This window comes from Melanerpes formicivorus, unplaced genomic scaffold, assembly GCF_026170545.1.
Source record: "Melanerpes formicivorus ecotype bairdi unplaced genomic scaffold, bMelFor1.0.p_v2 SCAF_22, whole genome shotgun sequence".
In the NCBI taxonomy this organism is placed as follows: domain Eukaryota; kingdom Metazoa; phylum Chordata; class Aves; order Piciformes; family Picidae; genus Melanerpes; species Melanerpes formicivorus.
The window spans coordinates 3,828,204-3,852,615 of record NW_027142374.1 but is presented as its reverse complement, the minus strand read 5'-3'; the positions used below and the strand labels follow the sequence as shown (position 1 = coordinate 3,852,615).

The following is a 24,412-nucleotide window of genomic DNA, read 5'->3' as shown; positions in this document are numbered from 1 at the left end:
CCACATGCTGCCCTGCAGATGGAGAGGAATGAGACTAAGAACATGCTGGAGAAATGTTTGAGAGCAGAAGAGTCCTTCCACCTGGACATCCTGGCCTCTGAGCAGCCTGGAAAAGAGGAGGAAGAGTCCTCTCAGGAGTAGTCCACTGGTGATGCTGAACTGCAGTCTGGTGAGTAGGTAGAAGTATCTCTGAGAAGCAGGTTGATCAGGGCTCCATGCAAACTCTGGGCATCACTGGCCATCTTCTGCATGGTCTCTCCTTGCAGCATCAGGGCACTGAATTTTGCTGCTTCCCCCTGCCTTGGGCACATTTAGTGCCCAGCAAGTTTGCCTCCTTGTATCACAACATGATCACAAGGGACACTTCCACACCTGGGGGAGGAAACCAGTCTGCTGCATCTGAATCCTTTGTACCAGGGGATGTGACAAACAACAGGCCTGTGGGTACTGGAGATGTGCCAGTGTGCTTCTGCTAATAGGCAGAACAAAGCTCTGGTAGCCTGGAAACAAGAAGTTTATTAATAGAGCATCCCTTAAACAAGGCCACATCTGCTCTGGGAGAGGGGTAGGGCCTGGCTGCCTTTCCTAACAAGATTGGAAGGAGCTAGAGCTTTGCAATCCTTTGCCTCTGAGCTTACCAAACCAAACACCCCTGCAAGAGAGGGAAGAGAAACACCTGCCCTGGTTTTGGTGTCTCCTCTTCCTTGGGGAATCTCTTAGGAAAGGCTGTTTGTTCTTTAGCTGGTGCTTTCTCCTCATTCTTGAGCCCTCTGGCAGCTCTCAGGGCCTGTGCTAGAGAAGTGCCTGGTTTCAGCAGGAAGGGGCTGGCTGCACTGGGGAGTTTGCTGCCAGGAGCTGAGGCTCCAAGAGGCAGGAGAGGGGAGATGCTGTCTCATCCCATCCATCATGCTGTCCTTCAGCACATCCTGCTGGGGTGCAGCCACACACAGAGCTCTGAGCAGCAGGGCACACAGGAAGCCCCAGTTGTTGGGGGTCTTTCTTTCAGGCCCAAGTCACACAATTTTATGCCTCAGCTTCAAATGGGTAAGATGCAGCTTCAGGTACTTCTGTATGCAGGGCTCCTTCTCCAGCTCCCCAGTCCTCACCACTGCCCAGCCTGGTCCCCCTAGCACCACCCTGACCACCAGTCAGGCCCACAAGCTTAGTCCCTCACTGACAAGCCCTTTGTTGTACTGTCACCCACCTTCCAGCAAAGGGACTGTCCTGCCAGCCCCAGGCTGAGCTCTGGAGCACAAACTGTCACCTAGGAGCTGTCTGCATGCTCTTGCTGAACAGAGGGATAAAGATTAAAACCAGTGAATGTCTCCTTTCCTTACCAGACCATTTACACCCACAGATAAATGCTTTATTTATGTGGCCAGAGCAGTGCCTCCACTAGGCAAAGCAGGAGGCCAACCTGCTAACAACAGTGAGAGGCTCATTTCACCTTCTCAGGGCACACTTCACCTCTCTAGGGGACCTTTTACCTCTCTAGGCCAAGGTGTCTGGGAAACTCTTGTGATTCAAGCATTCAACAAGTCACTCACTTTATTTTCTGCCTTCCACCATGATAATGTGGTACCCAAACTTTGTTTTGACAGGAGGGTCTGTGTACACTGGCTTGTCCATGCTGCTCACAGGCAAGGCAAATGCTGCTTCCTGGAAAGGTCCAACCATGGAGCCTCTGGTCATCCAGCCCAAGTCTCCCTGGAAAGAGGCACCACCAGGGTTAAGCTGTGAGAATCTCACTGCAATGCAGCTTCATCAGCAAGAGAGAATGGGCAAAGTGGTTGTGGGACAGCAAACCCAGGAGAGTGCAGGGAAGAGCCCCTCACACTGGGCTTCCCTCAGCAAGCACTGAGCTGAAGCCACACCAACAGTGGGTTCTGCTCTGCCTGAGTGCTGCCCACAGCTGTGTGGGGCTTGTGTGCCTCAACCCTGCTGTACAGAGCTTGGCAATGCCAGCCTGACTCAATCCTAACCAAAACATTCTGTGATTTATGTATTCCTGCTGGTGCTCCTTGTGCCTTTACCCCACACTGTTCTTGAAACCATGGACAGGAGGCGTTTTAAAGGCTCACGGGAAGGACTCCCCAAGAGCAGCATCCTTCCAGCGTGGGACCAACTTCTCCTGAAGAGCACTGCACCCCCGTGCTCCCCTCCCTGCGAAGACCCCTGGGGGTGGTGGGTGCAGCACGTACCCCTTGCCTGGCTTTGTCCTCGCTGTACTGCGAGGCAACCTCACTGAAGCGCTGCCCGGACTTCAGCTTCTCCATGGCCTCCATGGCCTTGCCGTGCTTTTCACACAAGATGTGCCGCACCTAGGAGCGGGAAGCGAAGCGGAGCCGTGGCTAACTGGCCGGGCCGGGCCAGGCTGGCCGCTCGCTGGCCGTGTACCGATGAAAGAACGGGGACTGCCCCCAGGGACCCTGCCCGCCCCCTGAGCTCACCTTTACAGCGTTGCCACCTCCCTTCGGGCCCTGGGCTTTGCCCTCGCTGCCGCCGCTGTCATCGCCGCCGCCTGTGAACGCAGCGCCCTGAGACCAGCCCGGCCCTCGCCACCCCCAGACCACCCGGCTGCACCGGGCCAGGTCTCCCCAGACCCTGTTGCCTGCCCCCCCCCGCACCCTTTCCCCCCAGCCCCACTCACTCTTTCCCCCTTTTCCGCCGCCTTTCTTTTTGGGCGCCATCTTGCCGCCGGCAGGTCCCGCCGAGGTCCCCGGGCTGCCCGCGGCACGCCGGGCTTGGGCTGCGACGGGCGCTGCCTCCACCCTTCCGTCCGGCACTCTCATGGGCACCCCAGCCCCACCCGCTGCTCAGGACCCCGCGGCCCGGAACAGAGGCCGGCTGCTCCTGCGGCCACCTCCCCGGGTTCGGTACTAGCTGCGATCTTCCGCGGCCTAGGGCTCGGCTGCCGGCGCAGCCTGTCCCAGAGATCCGCCCCGGCTGTGTCGAGCGCCCAGCCGGCACACACGGCTATCCCCAGCGCCCACCATGTCCTGTTCTTGGCACCCTGGGCTGCCCCAGCAGCCATCCCACCTGCCCCCTGCCACAAATCCAACCACAGCCGCCCCGCCCCATGCCACCATGCCATCCCCAGCACCCACCCTGGCCTGCCCCCTACACCCTGCAGTGTCCGTGCGCTCACCTAGAGCCACTGGGGGACACACGAGCAGGTAGCCGGCGCCACGAGGCCCCAGTCAATGCGGCGGTGGGTCCCCTCGAGCCACCCGGGGGCTGTCAGGGTGTGCTCTTCCCCCCATCCCCATCCTCGCCCCCCAGGGAAGCCGCAAGAAGCAGGATGCGGAGACAGCGTCAGCAAGGAGCAGTTTTTACCAAGCCGGCGAGATCAGCAAGTACAAGACTCAGCAGCTCCGCAGGGCCAGGGCTGGCACCGGCCGGGCGCTGCCCAGGGACCGAGAGCTGCTGCCCCACAGCCGCGGGAGCGGTTCTGCATCCACGGCAGGAGGGAGGGGAAAGCAAAGGGCCGGGGGCGAGCTCTCGGCCCGCAAAAAGCGCATTCCTCCGGCCAGGGTCTCAGTCCCTCATCTCAACCCCGCCAGGGCAGCCAGGATCCACCCGAACCCCCAGAGACTGCCCATCCGGTGTCCCCACCCCGTGCTTGTCCCCAGTTGCCCACTGGTGCCCACTTCTTCAACCACCACCAGTTTCCTGAGCAGTCATGTGCAAAATGTACCTGTCCCCAGAGCTTGTTGCCAGGCCCTGTCCTGCCCCACCAGCGCCCAGCGGTCAGGCCCTGGTGCAGCAGGAATGCCAGGGGATGGGGGTGAAGCATGGAAATTCCTTAGGGCTTTTGTGTGGTTTGGTTTTGTTCCTGAGTTTCTCAACCTGGATCTTAATTACAGGCTTAAATCTGCAGCCCTGGGAGAGGGAAGGGAGCAATGTGCAAGTAATGGGGAGGAGGAAAGAGGGAACCAGCCATGGAGCCTCCTTTAGGGGCAAGTCCCCCATGGGTGTGAGGATGGGGGTGGGTGTGTGGGGGGTGTGTTCACAAGAGCTGTGCTCCCTGGGCAGAGCTCCTGGGGGTGCAGGGAGTACCCAGCCCAGCTCTGGCCCCTTGCAGAGGCTGCTGTGATGCCCAGACCCAGCCACATCTCTCTGCCCCGTGCACAGCAGGGCTGGAGCGTGCTGGAGCTCACAGAAATGAGGTGGAACTTGTCCTAAACGCTGCATTTCTTCCTCAGCTGTGGGCTGGCTCATTCTCTCTGGCTACAGGCTGGGACTGCTACTTCCTCCCAGTCCTGTCCCAGCTCTGTGATGGTCCTGGCAGCTGCCTCTGCCTCACTGCCCCTCATCGTGGCCTCTGTCACCAACATGCCAAGCCAGCAAGAAGCAGCCAGAGGTGAAGGGGACAAATTCCACTGTTGTGCCCCCCAAAAGGCAGGCAGGTGGGGACATGCAAACCCCCACTGTAGCGGGCCTGGGCAAGGCAGTTGTGCTAGCACTGCATCCCCAGTGCAACTGTGGCACATGCCACCTCCTTGTGGCACCCACCCAGGCAGCCTCATGGGCAGGCACATACCATGGGATGCACCTTGGCAGTATGTCTCAGCCCATGAGATGCTCAGTGTAACAGGGACCTTGTCTGTGCCAGGGGATGGTGGCACTGCCAACAGCACTCTGGCAGCAGTGTGGTGCAGCTTTCCTGATTGTGCTGTCACTCATCCTCCTCCACCTCAGACAGCTCCCTGGCAGCCAGCAGACACAAGCGGGTGGTGAGCAACCCTGGAGGGACCCTGGAGTCACCAGGAGGTGGCTCAGGTGACATCTGACTAGGTTTGGCCAGCAGCTTGGCAGTAACTCAGGACCTCCAGCGGGTGATGTGGCAGATGTTGATAGATGCTGTTGCAGGGCAGTTGTGCAGAGCTAGGGAAGTGCTGCCCTGAGCACAGCCCTCGTCCCACACCCCACGTCACTCACAGTCAACAGCCTGGGGGGCTGCAGAGAGCAGGGGTCTGGTGGACCCCCGTGCGTGGTGCAGCTGGCAGGACGAGGCTCCCTGGGGCCGGCAGTGGAGGTGACCCTGGGGTATGCTTTTGGAGCAAGAGCTGAGGAGCTCTGAAATGCAGCATTTTGGGGGCTTTCAAGGGGCTGGGTTTTGGCTTGAGGCCACGGCCCTGGGTGTGGATGCTGGGGTGCCTGCTCCCCACGCGGTGGGGAGGGCGCTCAGGACGATGAGGGGGCACCACTTGTGTGGCTCTTCCAAATGCAACCTCAATGCCAGCTGACCCCTTAAGGCCTTCCCAAAGTGCATCCAGCCAAGCTCAATCCTGGGGGCTCTGCCTGGGCAACTCAAGGTACAAGGTCAGAGGAGAGGGAAGAGAAGAGCATCACCACTGCGCGTCAGGAAAGCCGTTTACAGCACCACATGCCGAGGGACCAGACAGGTTCAAGCGAGCGCAGCTGTGGGTGCTGAGCCGGCCGGGAGCTGCCGCCCCCCCTGCTCTGCTTCCCCAGCAGGCACCATCGGTCCTGGGAGCCGGCTCAGCTGGGGGTGATCCCAGCCACAGGACCACTCCTCCCATCCCAGGAAGGGCCCAACTCCTACTGCAGACACGAGGCCTTGGGCTCCGAACGCTGCCTCTCTGCTGGCGTCTCCAAGGAAGAAACAAGAGCAGAAGAAAAGGCCCAGCAGGACATGGGGACCCAGCCAGGACACCCCTTCTGCAGCAGCACTCCCTCTGCAGCCTTCTCCAGCCCTTCGTGGCTGGCAGGGACCGTGAGGTCAGGGCTGGCTTTTGGGGCTGTTGGCACTGTCCAGCTCGGGAGCAAACTCGGTGATCACCCTCCGAGCCAGGGGGTTTGTGGTCTTGAGCAGTTCGGCGGCAGACGGCCGGGTCCCGGGGCTGGCTTTGCTGCCCTTCTTCTGGAGCAGGGCTTTGAAGTCTTCGTTCCTGCTGGAAGACTTCCCCGTGCTGCCCGCTGTGGCCGGGGACTCGCTGGTCGGGGACCCCGAGGTCTTCACAGGCGAGTGGGAGTTGGGTCGGCTGCTAAAGGTGTCAGCAGGCTCCTTCCTCCCCAAGACCTTCCTCTTTGACCTGGGCATCAAAGAGATGTGTGGTGAGAGCAGCAGGAGCCTGGACGGGGCAAGATCCTACAGCAAGGGGCATGGTGCCAGCCCATCTGGGGCTGTGCCTGCTGTGCCAAGAGCAAGACTATCCAAGCATGGGCCTAGCTACTGGCAAAGACTTTCCTGGCAGCAAGGTCCAACTTGCCCCACAGCTGAAGGAGCTGTGGCCCAACCCCTGCAAGCTGGTGGTGGCCCATCCTGGCTGCAGACCCTAGGGTGCTGAACCCCAAAGTGCTTGAGGAAGCCACAGCCAGATTGTTGCCAGGTGTGAGCACTGGCCCCAGTGTAGCACGTTCAAGGTGTGGTGGCAGGGAGGACACTGTGCCCAACCCTGTGACCCCTGTCACAGCCCAGCCCTACCTGTGGATCACGGTGAAGAGGTCTTCAGTGGTGCGGGACGTCACAAACACATCATCCTCCTCCTCCACGATGGAGTCAGCTGTCTTGGCACTGGCAAAGCTCTTCTCCTCTGTGCCAGCCTCCGTGGAGCTGCCTGCTGGCAGGGAGGAGCAAGCATCTGTGGTGGGCACAGGGGAGACCCCAGAATTGTTTTGGTTAGAAAAGATCATTGAGGCCAACTGTCAACCCAACACTGCCATTAAACCGTGTCCCCAGGTGCCGTGGCCATGCGTTTCTTGAACACCTTCCGGATGGTGACTCCACCACCTCCCTGGGCAGCCTGTTCCAGTGCCTGACCATTCTTGCAGCAAAGAAACGTTTCCTCATCTCTAACCTGAACCTCCCCTGGTGCAATTTCAGGTTGTTTCCTCTTGTCCTGTCACCTTCATACTAAGGAGAAGAGACTGACCCCCAACTCACTCCAATCTCCCTTCAGGGAGCTGTAGAGAGCAACAAGGTCTCCCCTCAGCCTCCTTTTCTCCCGACTAAATGACCCCAGTCCCTTCAGCTGCTCCTCACCAGCCCCATTCTCTAGACCCTTCACCAGCTTGGTTGCCCTTCTCTGGACACTACAGCAACTCAACAGCCCCAGGGTAAAGCCCACTGCAGGACTGGGGAGACCCTCACCTTGCTCTGAGGTGGGGTCAGCAGCTTGTGCTGTGCCCAGGGCCTCAGGGGACGATGGCTCCTCGGCGTCGGGGTTGCAGCAGCTGGGGTCGGCATCCAGCGTGATGATAGGGCTGGGAGTGGGTGGCTGATCCCCCAGGCCGGCTCCCATCTGCGCTGGGGCCAGGGCAAGAGGCAGGTAGAGCACGCTGGGCTTTTTGGGCACGGGTGGTGGCACCTTGGCCTTCCTCCGCTCCCCCCTGCTGGCGCCGCTCCGCTCCATCTGCAGCTCATCCTCCAGGCTGCCCTGAGAGAGCCGGCGGTATCCCAGCGGGGCCCGGGGCTCCCCCAGACCTCTCCTCAGCTCCCCTTTCCGCAGCACCACAAAGCCTTCGTGTGGCAGCCCCTTCTCCTTGGTTATGGCACCTGGTGGGGACGTGGGGGACAGGGGACCCTCCTCCCTCAGCACCGTGGGCTTGGGCAGGATGCTTGGGGGCCGCTTGGCCAGCGGTGGCTTCTCGGCCACGGGTGGTTTCACTTTCCTCTCTGGCCCTGGGCAGGGAGCTGGCGGTGGCTCCTCGGCGTGCTCTGGGCCATCCGTGGTGTCCTCCGTCTCCGAGCGGCTGATGGAGCGCAGGCGGACGGAGCGCAGGTCGGACTGGGTGACCACTGGCATGATGGGCGTGATGGGGCTGGGCTTCTGCCCCAACTTGGTGCCAAAAGTGGAGTCAGAGTGGTGCCGGCTCACCTTGGTCTTCCCCTTCAGGGAGATCTTCAGCCCTGAGAGGTCGAGGTGGGCTGGGGGTGTGAGTGGCAGGTCGAAGGACAGCCTGGACTTGGGGCTCCTCTCCATGGGGGACGTGGGTGGCAGCGAAGACTTCCTCTCGGGCACCAGCGGCCTCACCCGCACCTGGTGTGGTGAGTGCCCAAGGATGGCAGAGGTGGGGACGGTAGGGGTGGGGGTCTCTGACTGGCTGGAGTAGCCACTGGAGGGGGACATCAGCCCTGTGGGCCTGCCGGGGGATGAGGTCTTGAGGTCTGCCTCGGTGGAGAGCTGGGAGGGCGTTGTGGTCCTGGAGGTGGAGGGGGATGTGAGGGACTCCGAGCTGCCTCGAGCCTTGGCGCACTCGATGGCTGTGGTGCCTGTGGCTGTGCTCGAGCTGGAGAGGGACCGGTAGGGATCAGTGGCCTTCCAGTCTGCCAGGTGCCACTGGTGTGGGGTAGCCGTGCCCTCGGGCTCCCTGTCCACGCTGCCCTGTGGGTCAGAGTGCACCAGGCGGTGGCCCTGCAGCTCCGGCGAGATGCACAGGCTCTTGGGGCGCTGATCCTTGGGCAGCACCAAGTTGGGCCCCACGGGGGCGTCCGGCCCTTCTTTGATGAGGGAGACGCTGCGTGTGGGCGGCGAGGGCTTCTTCTTCGCCTTCTTGAGGGAGATGCTCTTGGAGCGCCGCCGGCGCTGCCCCTCCGGCTCCAGCCCGAGCGAGATGTTGTCGGTGCTGGTGCTGCCCTCGGAGCTGGCGCTGGGGTAGCCCAGGGCGTAGTTGGCGCTGCCCCGCCGGGTTTCAGTGTAGGCGATGTCCACGGAGCAGAGGGACCCCGAGTCGGTGGGCACTGAAAGGGAGCGCTCGCGGAACCGGCACCCTGCCCGCTCCACCCCCAGCCGCGCCGGCTCCGGCGGCTCCGGCTCCTCTGGGCTTCCTGGCGAGAAGCTCCCCTTGGCTTCATGGCCCTCGCACCTCTGGCCACCCCCGGAGCTGGAGGGGGACTCGGGCGCCGTGCCTGAGAAGGAGCTGGGCCCATTGCTGCCCCCACGCTCCTCCATAGAGATGTAGAAGGAGGTGGTGGTAGGGGAGCCCGGGCCGGGCGATGGGCTGGAGCCACCTGGGGAGGTGCAGATGGGCCCTTTGCCCTCGCTGGTGGCAGGGCTGGGGGGGCTCACGTAGCCCAGAGCGCTCCATGGTGGGGGGAACGAGGTGCCCTGTGGGCCGTTGCAGGTGCCAGCGCAGGGGGTGGCTGCACTGTCCATGGTGGTGGGTGGCTGGCAGCAGTGGGCACCGAGGTCGCTGAAAGTCTTCCTCAGCGGGGCAGAGAGGGGCGGGCGGGGGCTGACCTCCTGGGGAGCTTTCACCCCGCTTGTGGTCTCGGGCATGAAGCTGCAGGAGAGGGACTCAGAGATGGGCGTGTGTGAGGTGACTGTGGGGCCGTTGGCACTGCCTGTGAGGAGAGAAAAAGCCTGGTGAGCACCACCCTGCTTCCTCTGCTGGAGGGTCTGTGGCATGGTCCTGCCCCATGTGCCATAGAGCCAGTACAGGTCCCAGCCCTGTGGCCCATCTCTGGGCCTGCTCCACTGCCCAGGCATGAAATGTGCCAGGCAGACTGGAGGGGACAGGTTGGCACCCCCTTACCAGATGCTCTCCTACTCCTCCTGTTTACAGGGCCACAACCCAAGTCAGGACAGTCCCTGGTCAGTGTTAACCCTCCAGTCTAGCATCTGTGGCTGGGATGTGCCATGGGCAACTTAGCAGCCATGGCAGGAATCTTTATCCACGGGAGTACTGTCCCCATGGTGACCTTCCACAGGGAATGGTTTCCACCCCCATGGGGTCCAGCACCAGTCTGTGGCCATGCCAGGAAAGCTGCAGGCACCCCCAGCTCTTGGCATGGGCCAGGTCACCAGCCCCAGCAAAAGCAGGGTGGGCTCAGGGCAAGAGGTGGCAGAGCTGAGGTTGGGTGATTAGTGTCACTGGGAGAAATACTGGTGGCCTTCACACCCCGTCAGTGTGCCAGGCCCCACCTGAGGGTGAAGGGACTGTCCCTGTCCACGCTGGCTTGGTGTCTTTGACCTCCCCAGAAAGGAGCTCATCTGTGCCTGGGCTGGCTGCCAGCCGCTGGGGTGGCTCTGCCCACGTTCATGGGAGCTCTGGTGGGTGGCAGCCCTGCCAAGGCAGGGAAGTGGCTGCGTGGTTCTTGCTGTCACCTGGGTCTCGCAGGGCCAGGTTGGGGAAGCCGATCACGGTCCGTCTGCGGCGCAGGGTGGCCTTGGGGTTGATGGCGCTCTCAGTGTTAAAGAGGGAGTGACGGCCACTCGCCAGCCTGGCAAAGTGCTGCCCTGTAGCCAAAACAGACAGGCAGTGCCAGGGGCTGCCTGGGTGGGTGCTCGGTGCCCGCCGTCGCCGCACATCCCTGGGGTGCCCCCTAGCCTGGGATGGTGGCTGATGGCAGCAGGGAGGTGAGACGTATGGTGTGAGCCCTGGGGAGATGGGGCCATGGAAATGGAGGTGCTGGGGATGGAGGTGGGATGGAGGAAAAGCCGTGGAGACCACCCCAGCTCTGTGCTCAGGCTCCAGTCTGTGCCGGGCAAGCCAGGCACATGCCTCTGGGCTTTGTTGTTAACCACAGAATCATGGAATGGTTTGGGTTGAAGAGACCTTTGAAGCTCATCCAGTCCAACCCCCTTACAGTCAGCAGGGACATCTCCAACTAGAGCAGGTTGCTCAGAGCCCCAAACAACCTGACCTGCAATGGTGCCAGGTATCTCCCACCACTCTGGGCAACCTGGGACAGGCTCTCACCACCCCCAGTGTCAAATATTTCTTCCTTCTCTCCAGTCTGAATCTTCCTCTTTTGGTCCACACCATCACCCCTTGTCCTGTCACAACTGGGGCATTAATGGGGCCAGAGGTCCTGAGCCACACTGGGGACATGGACAATAGGATCATGAGGGCAGCAAGAAGGACCAGTGTGGGCCTGACACGTCTCTCCATTGTGGAGGGAAAGGGCAGGAGGACATCTTTGGCCTTCATAAGGTGCCACTGGCACTGGACTTCAATCTGGTGTAGAGCATGGCACTCATGTCTGCAAGGGCTGGGCATGACCTGGGAGCTGCAGCCCTGAGAGGGTAGGTGGATGGATGGACAGATGGACAGGTGGGACAGACTGGCCATGGAGCACAGAGAGAGCCAAGGTGACAACAGAAGCACAACCAAAACAAGAGCCCGGCTGGCAGCAAGGCTGGTGGGTCAGACACACAAAGCTGAGGATAGCAGGAGATGGAGATAGGTGCCAGCATGGCCCAGCTGTCCCCTGCTCTGCCCCCTCACCCATCTGGCCTGTGGGGACACAAATTCCCTGTCCCAGGCCCCCTACCCCCACCCTGCTGCTGGGGCACCTCCTCACCCACTCCCTGCATCCTCCCCAGTGCCGGGCCTGCCCCTGGTACCCAGGGGTGCCACCCTACCCGAGACATTGATGGGGACGATGTTGGTTTGGATGGAGCAGGACTGGTGCCACTGCTTCTCTTCCACTGTGGGCAGGGGGAAGGCTCTGGGCCAGGCTGGCTGCTTGTCCGGGCTGGTGGGAAGGCTGAGGGGGGTGTCTGGTGACCCCGGACCCAGCGCGGCCGTGCCTGTGATCTCCTCTTCGGTGTCTCGCCGGCTCGGGGGCTGCAGGGGAAAAGGTTTGTCACCCACCATGGGGACAAGGCTGGGACACAAACTCCCTCTCCTGGCGCTGCTGCCTAGCCAGCCATGCCAGCCCCTCTCCCCTAGGCAATGCCAGGTCTGTGCCACCCTGCCCTGCCCCCCAGCACTCACCATAAGCACAAACTCGAGGCGCTTGGCAGGAGGGGGTCGGGGCGATGGCTCGGGGGGGGTGTCTGGGGACGGGTGACCGGAGGCACGGAAGGTCTGCCCGGTGACTCTGCTCTCTGTGTACTGCTCCTCATACTCCTCTGCAAGGGAAACAGAGCTGGCACCCTGCTCCAGCTGTGCCCAGGGGCAGCAGCTCTGCTCCTGGGCGGTAGGAACACAATGGCATAGGCTGCTGTCCCCAGGCTGGTTCACCATCCCTGCTCCACACAGGTGGGAAAGGAAACCCCAAGGAAGGAATGCCAGGGCTGGGGGGTGTGAGGTGTGGGTTGAGGCAGCATTGAGAACTCAGCAACACCTCCTGCTCCCATATTCCTGGGGACACTTTGGGTCCTGCCGGGACAGCCAGGAGGGAACGCGGTGTCTCCCTGTCCTGTGATTGTTGAGCTCATTGGTGCTGTGGCCATGGCAGAAGCTGGGGGGGCTGGGTCTGATTTATTGAGGTCCCAAGGCAGGGGGGGGGACCGAGCTCGTGATGCCTGCAATGTGCCCCAGCCGTGGCTATGTGACAGCCTGGGCCACAGCCTGGAAGGAAACCACATCCACAGCAAGGCCAGGTGGGTTGGACAGAGCTGCAGCCATGGCCCCATGGCATCTTGTGGGCAGAACTGTGCCACTGTGGTGCTGGCAACCAGGCTTGGCCCCTGTTGCTTTGCCACTTGCAGCAGGGATGTGGGAGCAGAGCTGAGAGGGGCTGCTGGAGGCTTGGAACCTCCAGGGACTTCTAGAGCTTGGAGAGGTCTGAGAAGCAGCTTGGCCACATGCACATGGGACACAACTCTGCTGTTGCCATGGTGATCATGCACCCAGGGCAGCACCTATGCCTGCCACCCTCACCCAGCCCCTCCTTGCCCTGTTACCTTGCAGCAAGCTCTGGAGGTTGTGCTGAGCCTCCTGGTGCAGTTGCTCCATGCCCGGCGGGCGCCCGGCCGTGAGGAAGACATTCACTGGCTGCTGCCATGACAGCTTGGCATGGGTGGGCTTCTTGCTCTCCAGGTCCAGGTTAGAGGTGGCTGCAAGTGGAGAGAGAAGAGTGAGAGGATGTTGTGGCCAGAGCTGGAATCATGCTCTTGGGTATTGCTGAGGCCATACCTTGACTATGGGGTTGAGTTTTGGGGCCCTACTCCATGAGGTGCTGGTAGAGGTTGGTCTCTTCTCCCAAGAAGTAAGAGACAGGACAAGAGGAAGCAGCCTCAAGTTGCCCCAGGGAAAGTTTAGGTTGGACATGAGGAACAATTTCTTCCCCATAAGGGTTGTCCAGGCCTGGCCCAGGCTGCCCAGGGCAGTGGTGGAGTCCCCATCCATAAAGGGGTTTCAAATCCCTGGAGATGTGATACTGAGGGCCACGGTTTAATGGTGCCCTGGCAGTGCTGGGTTCGTGGTGGGACTTGGTGAGCTTAAAGGCCTCCTCCAACCCAAACGTTGTGTGATTCCATGAAGACAACACAGCTCACACTGAGGTCTCTCCAGGAACACAGTGGTGGGGATGTGTCACTGTCCCACTCCAGCAGAGCCACCCAGCCCTGAGACTGTCACCACCACCACTGCTGCTCCAGGCACTGTGAGGACAGGACGGGGAGGCAGGGGGTGAAATTGGGGAAGGAAGGAAGCCAGGGAGCCCTGTTGCCCTGGGTGACTGCCCGCAGGAAACGCCCTCACACGCTGGTGAAGAAACCTCCTGGTGCACAGGAGCAGAAGTTGCAACCAAAAAGGAAGGAGAGAAAGGGATGTGAGGCCTTGCTCCACGCTGGTTTCACCCTGCTCAGGGAGGTTAACTCACCCTACCCTGGCCATGAACACCTCAAAAAAGCTCTCCTGGGAAGGGAACCACAGTGGAGTCAGGCCAGGCACTCGCCCAGACCCTCTGAAAGCCTCAGATGGGTGGAAACGTCCCTGGGAGAAGTTTTGGGTCTCTCTTTGCTGCAGCAGCCATGGGAGCCCCCAGCGCCACATTCCAAAGCTGTCCCCAGCAGATGTGGTTTGCCACCCAGCATGGCTGTGCCAGTGCCCAGGCAGTGCCGCTCCCACACACACTGCCCACTGAGCCCCAACCTGGGGGTGAAGGCACAAAGTGGATTTGGAAGCTTCAGAGGGTCAAGGGTGGCCCTGGGTTCATCCCTGGGGAGCTGGGGCTAATCAGCCTCCAGCTGCCCCACTGTGGACAGAGATGGCTGCTGCCAGCGCTGGGCACTGTACAATGCCCTGTGAAACCCACTGGGGTGGGCGTCACCCCTGGGGACCAGGGTGTGACATCCCTGTGCCCTATCTGGCAGTGGGTCTTTCCCCACTCATCAGCCAGCACCAGTGCCAGGCACAGCCCCAGCTGGGCCCACGTTCCACAGGGAAGAGTGAGGAGCAGGAGGCTTCCAGATGGCAGTGGGGGGTGGGCAGGCTGTGGGCATGGATGGGACCATCCCTGGTGCTTGTTACCAGTGTGACAAACACCTCCCCTGTGCCACCTGCAAAGTGCCCATCCCCGGAGAACACACCAGCTGCCAAAAGGCAGCCGCCTTTGCCATGGCACCCTGCTTGGTGCCAGACCCTAGCCAGGGGAGCCACTGCCACCCCCTCACCTGGGTGAGGAGTAACAGCCCCAAAACAGAGCTGGGCTCCCTGGCACAAGACACATCAGCCTCTGCCAGTGATGTTTGGTCATCTGTGCCCAGCTAACCTGGCGCTGCAGCACAAGCATCACCCCTGCTACCCGCTGGTGCCAGGCTGCCCATGGGTGCCATGCCGCCCGCCTTCCCCCGGAGCCCACACACCGCCCAGCACCCAGCGCGCGGTGCCAGGTCCCCAGCCTAGTTACTTTTCTAATGTGGGTTGCCATGGCGACGTGCCTCAACGCCAGCCTGCTTTCTGCCTTTGCCTTTCTCCCTTCACTAATTTGCCTGGTTTCCATACCAACCCAGAGGTGTCGGGGCGGGCGTGTGTGTGAACCACGCTGAGGCTTCGCCGGGCTGCCGAGCCCCTGCCCGCGGGCGCTGCCAGGCAGCCTGGCGACGCAGCTCCACCTGTGGTGGGTGAACGCAGCCCCTTCGCCCACTTGGGCATGTGGCTCTTCCTCTTGTCGCCTCCCAGCTGGCAATGACTGGGGGGTCCCGGCAGAAGGAGCCACATGCCCTGGCCTCTGACTCACCCCATGTGCCCGGTTGCCCCCGGGAACAGGGTATGTATCTTGACCTACAAGAGTTAGGGACCCAGGGGGCCCAGGGGTAACATTCATTTCTTCAGCCCCCAGCCCCTTAGCTGGTGAGGTGGGTGGCCCACTGTGGCCCCCTCCACTCCCAAGCACACCCTGCACCCCAGCTCACTGCAACCCTCCGCCCAGCTGGCACAGACCCAGCCTTCAACCTCATGGTGCCCATGCTCCTTGCTTTCTGCCCACACATTCCTTGGCAGCCACCCCCTACAGACCCCTCACTGTGCCCCCCAGTATTTGGGGCCTCCTAAAGCAGACCCCCCCCACCCCCCCCACCTCCCCAAGCACAGCTCACCTCCGTGCCTCAGCTGCTGGGGCACCCTCAGGCATCCACCCTGTGGGCTCCAACCACGTGGGCAAACCGCAGCACCGAAAGTGGAGCCTCCCTGGGGCGCGGCGGAAGCTGCCCTGGCAGCGGGTGAGGGGAGCCCAGCAGCCTTCCTTGCCTAAGCTGCTGGCAAAGAGGAGTGTGGCATGGCTGGGCACACAAGGAAATGGGTCCCTGCCTTACAAGCCTGCAAGCTGGCACCATCCTGAGTGATGCCCGCACTGGTGTGGGCATCGCTGAGGTGCTGGTGGGGTTGGTTTCATCATCCCAGCAGAAGCAGGACCTGAGGAGCAGATGGGCTGGGAAAGGGTGGAACCACCAAGCACCCCTTTGGCAGCCCAGGCACCCCAAACTGGTGTCTCTTGGGGTTGCACCATGCACACAAGTGCCAGGATGCCACCAAGGGTTTGGCTATGCAGCTGCTGAGAGGGTTTGGAACACCCCTGCCAGCTGCTGGTGGCCTGGCATCACGCAGCAACTCTCAACATGGTGCAAGGAGACGGAGCCTAGCCCGCAGCAGGGGTGAGAGGGCAGAGCTGCTGCCAGCTGCCCAGGCACAGGCTGTGCTGGGAAGCAGCCCCAGCTGGAGTGGCACAAGGGCAGGTTTGGGATGTCCATGCAAGCCACAGCTGCCACCCATACCCATGGGACTTAGGATGCCCCAGCAGGCTGCAGCAGAAGGGTACAGCAGCTGGAGGAGTGGGGTGAGCGGAGCAGAGCCTGCTGCCCTTAGCCCTGACCCTCCTGCCACACTTATCAGGGACAGGCTCAAAATACAGTGTGCCCATGAGGGACCCCTGCCCAGTGGCATACGCCTGAGGGAGGTGGAGGGTGATGGGGGATGGCAGGGCTGGAGGGCTGGCTACATCCCACACACACAGCCTAGCTGAGGGGAGAAAACTGAAGCACAGCTGCAGGAGTCTCACCCCACACACAGCTGGCATCCAGGGGAACTGGCAGCAGCCCCAACTCTGCCTGCAAGCATGGGCATAGGTACCAACAACAGACCAGGGCTGCTGGAGGCTGCTCTCTGCCTGTGTCTCCCAGGGACTCTGTACCCCTTCAGAGGTGCCGGCTGGCACAATGAGCTCTGCTCCTTGCCCTGGACAGGGTCACAGCAGCAGGGTACCCAGACAGGGGTGGGTGCCAGCACCCTCAGGCACAGTGGGTGCCACTGCCCTGGTGACAAGTCTTTGGGGTCTCACTGCCTGCAAGTGAGTGGGCAGCCCCAGGATGCCGTGGGGTGAGAAGCAGGGCAGGTTTGCTCCCGGGGGAGCTGAGCTTCCCACTCTCCTGGTGGAAGAGCATCCCTGCAGGACCTCCAGCTGCCCTCCACGGGCATCCCAAGCGATCCCGCTCCGCGCCGGCACCCCCTGTTACCTCCAGCCCAGGCATCCCGGATCCACAGGGAGAGGTTGGACAGAGCCATTGCAGCTCCTGCCAGCTCAGGCCGCGGCTCGGTGGAACGACGCCTTGAGCTCCAGCTCACCGCCAAACTTTCTTCTCTCAAGCTCACCCCGAGCTCAGGCAAGCGCTGAAGACGCAGATTGTGCCAACCGGGCCCTCGCCGCCGCCGCTGCAGAGGTGCCACCGGAGCGATGCAACGGCAGCGGAGCAGCCATGGCAACCGACACAGCGGCAGCCCAGCTGCCTGCCCCTGCACACTGGAGGGCTTGGAGCCCGAGACGGATCACGACTGCGACCCCACCGCCGCCAGCGCGCCGCGCTCCCGGTACCGTGCGCGGACGGATGCGAGCGGCGCCCGGCCCGCTGCCGGCACCGCCACTGCGGCTCGGTGCCGGCCCCGGTGGGACGGAGCCAAGGCGCACGCTGCTCTGCGAGGCGTGGAGAGGAAGAGAGAAGAGCACCCAGCAGGAGCTGGCATGGCCAAGGAACGCGCCTCCTGTCCCAGGCTTGCTCCTGCTGAGCTCAGGCACGACCGGTCTGGCTGCCCACCGGGACTTGGCATGGTGCCGAATGCCCACCGAGGTCTGAAGGATGTCCCAGCGTGACACCCTACCAAGCACCCCCTCATCCTCCCCTCCCCAGTGCCATGGGGAGCCTTGCTCAGCGGGCAGAGCTGCCCGTCGTGATGCATGTGCTTGTGTGCAGGCTGAAGTGTGCCCAAGGTGAAGTCTCACTGGGACAGACACTGTGCCCTGGCAGAATCCGGACCCTCCCAGGGCACCATCCCCTGTGAGCTGCCTTGTGGGCATATCTCCATCTCCAAGTCCTCAGCAAGGCACCACCACTGCCTTCAGCCATTTGACCTGCTGGCAGCTGAGCCTGGAAGACTCTGAGGCTTTTAAGGGGGTGCCCACACCAGGACCCCAATGCTGCTCTGCACAGCAAGTCTGTGTGCTCCCATGCAGGTGCCCAGCAGGCCCACAGGGCACTGCAGAAGAACCTCCCTGCTAACACTGAGCCTGCTGGAGGCTCCCAGCTCTCCTCACTCTTCATTTCACACCCAGTCAGCTGACTTTTGTACTGACAGGAGATAAAGGCACTGCAGAAGCTGCTGGCAGGGGTGGGTTTGGCAGCTGTGAGGGTCTCTCAGCCCCAGAGCAGAACCCCTGGGTTATGTGATAGGCTCCTGTCAAAGCCACCAGCAGCTGCACAGTTGATAGCATCACTGCCCTTCAGCAGGGCTCAGAGTTAACTGTGTGCTGGGAAGTCTGCCTGCCTGTCCCTGTGGCAGATCCACAAACCAGACAAAATTCCTTCCTCCACTCAGATGCCAAGAGATCTGTCACCTCTGCCTCGTGCCCCGCGCAGGGTAGGGGCAGAGGGCACACGTGTGCTGCCCACGGAGGGTGACAGCCGAGACCCCGCGCAGGCAGGCTGGGGGAGCCAGGGACATTTGGCTCTGGCAACACAAGCTGGGACCCTGTCAGCAGCTCTGGCAGGCAGAGCTGCTGCGTGTGCCGTGAGGAGGACTTGGCCAGCAAGCCTGGCACAAGAGGAGCCTGGCACAGCATCCACCTGTGCCACGGGGACAGGAACTGCCTGCAGCCACGCTCACCGTGGGGCCTGGCCAAGCCAAGAGGAACTCAGGCTGCTCCCTGACGAGGGTCTTAGAGACACTGCCCTGGAGATGGGGCATGAGCATGGGGCTTGGCCCTGGTGCTCCCATTACCCTGCTTCTGCCATCCTGGCACCTGGCCAGAGCTGGGTCCCTGCAGGCACCAGCCACAGCTGGCAGGATAGGACCCTCAGAGCCCTTCTCCCCAGCAGGTCAGCTTGCCCCTCAGGTCACAGCCCTCACTCCCATGTGCTTCCCAGCCAAAACCTTTCCCCGAAAGCCTGAGGAAACCCAGCATGGCACCCTGCCAGCCCCAGCCCCAGCCGGTCCCTAGCACCCTGGCACGACATCACCACACACCACGGCCAAGGGCACCCCTGGGACAAGGTGGCCAAGGCCAGCTGCCTACCAACCTTGCCCTGGCACTGTCCCCAGCCTGGCCAGGATTGCACAGTGGGGCACAGGCACTCAGGGCCAGCCTCATGGCTCTCCCTGGTGCATGGGCTGTCCGTGGCAGAGGCTGAAGCCCCTCACTGTGGGCAGGGGTGCTTGCAGGAAGGGGCCATTTCCCCTGTGCCCGGCTGGTTTTACACTCTGTGGAGCTGGGACAATGCGAGGAAGTGGCCTGAGAGGGGAACGCGGCCAGGCCCCGGTACAAAGGGGCCCGAGATGTGAAATCAGCCCCAGCAAGGGCCACGGCTGGCTGCCATGTGTCCCCACTACTGCCACCACCAGTGAGCTGGGGCTGCCAGGAGGGTACACCATGGGGCCAGGCAGGATCTGTCACAGCAGGGCTCAGCCCCAGCCCCAGGAGTGGCCAGTGGGACACGTGGGTGGGGGTCTCTGCTTTCCTGGCAGTGCAAGGACGCCCCAAGAGAATGGGGAATGGCAGCGAGGATTTGAAGGAATGGGGACGCCCCACAGCTGGGGCCAGGCAGGACAAGACCTTTGCTGCCAGGTAGCACCAACCCTGCAGCTCTTGCACAGCCTACAGAGATGAGAGCCTGTCGCCGCAGCTCACCCCAACCCGAGGGCTTGCCCTGCAGAGTGAGCAGTACCTGCAGCCCTCACCACCCTTGCTGCCCGCTGCCAATCCCTGCCCACGTTGCCCACTGCCCACCTTACCTCCCCGCTGCCAGGGTGCCAGCAGCCACTCCACCTTGGCCATGGCGACAGGCGCAGGGGCAGGAGCTCGCTGTTTGCTTCCAGACCAGGCGGAGAGCAGAGAGCTCCCAGCTCCAGCCCGCGGGAAGAGGAAGCGATCAGGAACTGGCTGCTGGAGCCAGCGCCACAGCCCATTGTCCGGCCACGGCCCCTCTTCCTTCCCCGCCACCGGCCCGGCGTGCTGGAGGGGACGTGGCGGAGGGGACATAATCTGCATGGCCCAACCTCTGCCCGCCCACCCTGCAGGTATTCACCCAGGGTCCTGCAAAGGCGATGGGTCCAAGGGGGCTCGTCCCTCCCACTGGACACCCCTCCTGCAGCGCCCCAAAAGGGAAAGGGGTCCTGGAGGCAAGGGCAGGCTGGGCTGCCCCCAGCTGCCATGGGACTAAAACGTCCCCCAGCCATGGCTGGAGCAGCGACCGGCACCACCCGAACGCCCCAGGTTATACAGGGGGACTCCAGCAGGTGGTGGCTTGTCTCTGCCAGCAAGGTGTTGCTGTCCCCGAGTGTCCCAGCTGGCGGTGTCCTCACCGGGAAGCCAGTACCCCAGAGCCTGACGCTGCTCCCGGCTGGACCAAGTCACCCTTCCCTCAGCCCCCCAGCACTTACTGGTTAAAAGCAGCCGAAGGGCTCTTTGGGGACTCACCTGACCCTGCCCTGGAAGCTGCAAAAGCCCCCAGAGGCTCTTGCTTTGGCGCCTTCCAAAAGCCACCAGCAGCAGCTCCTCAGGGACCACTTTCCCAGTGCCCCGGGGCTCTGTAGAGCTGAGCTGCTTCTCTCAGAGGATGCAGGCTCCTGGGAGCTGGCAGCAGAGATGGGAACACAGCCTGGAGTCCTGGCTTCCTTTGGGAAGAGGCTCTGGGAGCACGTGCCTCGCCAGGGCTGGTACCACCCACCCCCGTGCCAGGCACCCAGCACCACCACAGACCAACACAGTGGGGTGGGAAAAGCTGGCAGACACCAGCAGAGCTCATCTGCCCAGGCAGCACTTGCAGGTGGGGCCCACAGACTGGGGGACAAGTAGACCTGTCCCAAAGGACAGGGGCAGGGACAAGGACACCTTGCCTGTTTGCTGCTTCTGGGACCCCATCCTGTGCTTACAGCCCTGACACAGTAACTGAGGACCTGCCTCCCAGCCCCACCAGAGCATTGGGCACAGATGAGACACACATGAGGCACACACATTGAGAGCTCTTTGCATCGGTTCCAGCAGCCTGTGAGCATGCTGCCTTCTCCAGCAAGACCCTCTGGGAAGCCACCACACTCACAAGGTCCCATCCTGGGCTTGGGAGCAGCCTGCTCAGCAATTCTGACACACAGAATGTGGGGGGGCTCCAAACACCCATGAGCCTCAGAGGACCACCAAAGCTGCTGCTGGCTGAGTGGGCAGAGCAAAGTTTCACCTCCCCCCAGAATCACACAGCCTTTCAAGCCGTGAGGACCCATGGAAGGCTGGAGTTTACCCATCAGAGATGTCACACAAAGACCCCTCCTCCATGTGCCTCCATGTGCCTGGGGAAGAATGATCCTGGCTGAGATGAGCAGGGAGCTGGTACTGCAGGTCCCCGCTCTCCTCTCCCAGCCCCACCGCAGGGCTGCTGCTTATCAAGTTTCAGCTCCCTCCCCTCGCAGATAAGCTCCAGCCTGGACCTGCCAGAGCCTCTCCACAAGAACGCCTGCGTGGGGCTGCTCAGGAATGCCCAAGCCTCTGAGGTCCCAGCAGCTCCAAGGCCAAACAGCCTCGGAGCACCCAAATGCTTGCCCCAGCTTCGTGCCCAAGATGAGCTTTGGGCTGTCTAGCGCCAGACCCTGCTCCTGCCCAATCCCAGCTGCTAGGTGCAGCACTGTGTCTCCCTGGGGAAGGCCAGGCACTAGCAGAAGATCTGCTGGAGATCTCCAGTGCCCCAGAACAGAGAGGAACCAGAAGCCAGAGCTGAACCAGCAGTGCTAGGGAGGTGACCTGCAGCTCCCTTTGGCGATGCAGAATAATGATGAGCTCCTGTCCCTCTCTGAGCTGCACCAGACACAGCTGCAGGGGTGGAAAAGGCAGGCAGGAGCAGGCCAACATCCCATGGCTGCCTCAGAGTACAGACACTGCCACCTCCCATACCCCACGAGACAGGAGCCAAGGGTGATGTGCTGGGTACTGACCAGCACACCATCCTGCACATCACAGACTGATTTGGGTTGAAAGGGACCTTCAAGACCATCTAGTTCCAACCCCCCTGCCATGGGCAGGGACACCTTCCATTATACCAGGTTGCTCAAGGCCCCATCCATCCTGGCCAGCCCTGAACAGCCCCAGAGAGAGGGAACCCATCCTTATGGATCCACCAAGACCCATGTCCTCCCCAGTCCCTGAGCACCCCGAAGCTCCTCTGCCCCATCACAGCGGTCGCTGTGGCGGAGGCAGCACTATTCACAGCGACAGGCTGCACTCCCACCCCCTCTGCCCGCTCACTGCCGAGCTCTGACAGTCACTTGGGCTCTGACAATCACTCCCCATTTTCTTGCAGCTTCCAAGTGCTTTTCCTGAGGTCTCTCCCAGGGCTGGCAACTCCTGGGTCTGGGAGCAGAGCCGGAGCCCTGGGTGTCTGGAAAAGGGTTGCTGAACTGCCCAGGTGAGCCAGGGGACAAAGGAGTGACCAGACAGGTCCTGCTTGTTCCACCTGGTCTTTGCAGAGGGCACCTGCCCTGGGCTGCCCACTCCCAGCTCAGAGCGAGCCCTCTGTCTGTCCTGCTGCCCACAAATGCCCCACAGGTCTGCAGGGCTCCCTGCCTGCCCTGGGCCGTTCATGGTACAAGGGCCCTCAGACGCCCACCACTCTCCCCCCAAGTGGGAGAAGGGAGCTTGGGGTCTGCAAACACATGGGTCTCTGCCAGGGCAGGACCTGCTGCAGGCCAGCCAGTGCCAGGATTGCCCAGGGATGGTTCCCCATGGTTGGAGCTGGCTCCCCACAGCCCAGGACTGGCTCCCCATGACTGGAGCTGGCTCCCCACAGCCCAGGACTGGCTCCCCATGGCTGGAGCTCGATCTCCACACCTTGGGACTGGCTCCCCACTACCTGGAGATGACTCCCCATGGCTGGAGCTGCCTCTCCACACTTTGAGCCTGGTTCTTCACGGTTGAAGCTGGCTCCCCACAGCCAAGGACTGGCTCCCCATGGTTGCTGCTGGCTCCCCAGTGCTCAGAGCTGCCTGCCCACACTTTGAGGCTGGCTCCCTACTGGCTAGAGCTGGTTCCCTATAGCAGAATCTGGTCCCCCACAGCTTGCAGCTAGCTCCCCACAGCCCAGGGGTGGTTCCCCACGGTCGGGGCTGCCCCCCCGCAGCCCAGGTGGGGGTAAGCAGCCATCCCACGCACCAGAGGATCGCACCAGCCCCCATCGCCAGCCCCATTCCCGCCCGTCCCCGCCAAGCCCCTGCCGGAGGTGACCTCTTCCAGTGTCCTCCAAGCGACCCAACAACGGGGCCGGGTAGCCCGGGGGATGGGGAGGAGGGGAACCGCGGCAGAGCCTCGGCGGGGGCGGCGCGGGGGAAGCGCCGGGAGCGGGTCCGGTCCCGTCCCGCCCCGTGCCGGTGCCCGGTACCTGTTGCTGAGCGCATCCTGCCCCGCCGCTGGCTGCGCGGCCCCTTCCGCTGCGCGTTGCCCATCCTCCGCCGCTCGCCCGGCCCCGGTGGTCACCGCGCCGCCGCCCCCGGGCCGCTCCCCGCCGGCTCCATCCCGGCCCCGCCACCGGGCCCGCCGCGCCGAGCCGGGAGGAGGAGGAGCCGCCGGGCCGGGCCGGGCCGAGCCCAGCCGGGCCGCATCGCATCGCACCGCACCGGGCGGCCCCCGCCCCGCCGCACCGGCCCCCGACCGCCCCCTCGGAGCCGCCCGCCCGCCGCGCCGGAGCCAACGAGCCCGAGCCCAATGGCGGCGGCGGGGAGGGAACCGGGTTGGGGGCGGTGAGGGGCTGGGCAATCCCTGGGGCCGGGGGTGGATGGAGGGTACTGGGAATGGAGGTGGATGTAGGGGCACTGGGACTGGATGGGGGGAACCGGGAATGAATGGGGGGATGCCGGGAATGGGGATGGATGACGGGGCACGGGGATCGGATCGGGGGGCACCGTGACCGGGGGTGTGGGGGTGGGGGCGTTGGGACGGGGCAGCCCCCCAGGGCAATGGGGCTGGGTGGGGGGCTCTGGGGCTGAAGGTGAATGTGGGAGCACTGAAATTGGGCGGCCCTCGTGGGGTGATGGGGCCGGGACTGGGTTGGAGGTCCTGGGGCTGTGGGTGGGTGGATGGAGGGAGCCATTGAGACCGGGAAGTTCCAGGGTGATGGGGCTGGGTGGGGAGCACTGGGGTTGGAGGTGCATGAGAGGGACACTGGGACTGGGCGTGAGTGATGGGGTGGGAGGCACCAGGACTGGGCAGCCGCAGTGGCGCAGGGATGGATGCGGGGTCCTGGGGCTGAGCACCCCCCACAGGGTGATGGGGCTGTGGGCCACCAAGACTAAGCAGCATTCTGAGGTTGGAAATGGGTGCTGGGGGGGGGTCCTGGGTGGGCCCTGTGGGGTAGGAGGGTGGGCAGGGGATGGGTGGAGGCAGGGAGCAGCTGGGAGACAGGAGGTGGGGGGTGAGCTCTTGGGGCTGGCATCCCATGGGAAGCCTGTGTGACAGCCACGAGACACTGCAGGAGCCAGGCCTGGGGGTGCTGAGGTGTCTGGCAGGACAAACAGGAGGGGTCTCTGGCTGCCAGCACCTCCAGACCCCATCCCTGGCACTGTGCATCATGGGCAGTGCCACATCCACACAAAGCTGAGTAGCCCTAGGGGGACCCCCAAGAGAAGGCCACACACTTGGGTCAACCACTGCCCTTGGGGTCCTTCTACCCCAGCCCCATAACCCCCTGATGGGGAAGGAACCACTCCCAGGATGGGAGAAACTGTGCTCAGCATGCCCTGGGCTGGA

General features: G+C 62.8%; 2 protein-coding genes across 3 annotated transcripts in view; both read right to left on the bottom strand.

Annotated features, from left to right (window-relative positions):
• Positions 1-118: 118 nt before the first annotated feature.
• Positions 119-2,746, bottom strand: PIN4 (peptidylprolyl cis/trans isomerase, NIMA-interacting 4). 2 transcript variants are annotated; one of them, XM_068151870.1, is made up of 5 exons: positions 2,651-2,746; positions 2,451-2,521; positions 2,202-2,321; positions 1,548-1,707; positions 119-500 (listed from the first exon to the last, which is right to left on the bottom strand). In XM_068151870.1, exons 1-4 carry the CDS (start codon positions 2,688-2,690, stop codon positions 1,549-1,551), a joined length of 390 nt encoding a protein of 129 aa, XP_068007971.1. In that variant the 5' UTR covers positions 2,691-2,746; the 3' UTR covers positions 119-500; position 1,548. The 2 variants fall into 2 exon arrangements, with proteins under 2 accessions (XP_068007971.1, XP_068007970.1); XM_068151869.1 differs by lacking the exon at positions 119-500 and having other exon boundaries at positions 1,345-1,707.
• A 569-nt stretch (positions 2,747-3,315) lies between these two features.
• Positions 3,316-24,412, bottom strand: part of NHSL2 (NHS like 2) — a 33,217-nt gene continuing 12,120 nt past the window's right edge. Inside the window, exons 2-8 of the mRNA XM_068152256.1 lie at positions 12,603-12,755; positions 11,689-11,825; positions 11,334-11,538; positions 10,074-10,205; positions 7,118-9,310; positions 6,452-6,608; positions 3,316-6,059 (exon numbers count right to left, since the gene is read on the bottom strand). Of these exons, the coding sequence (XP_068008357.1) occupies positions 5,747-6,059; positions 6,452-6,608; positions 7,118-9,310; positions 10,074-10,205; positions 11,334-11,538; positions 11,689-11,825; positions 12,603-12,755 (3,290 nt within the window). The 3' untranslated portion in view covers positions 3,316-5,746. The remainder of the gene's footprint in view (positions 6,060-6,451; positions 6,609-7,117; positions 9,311-10,073; positions 10,206-11,333; positions 11,539-11,688; positions 11,826-12,602; positions 12,756-24,412) is intronic.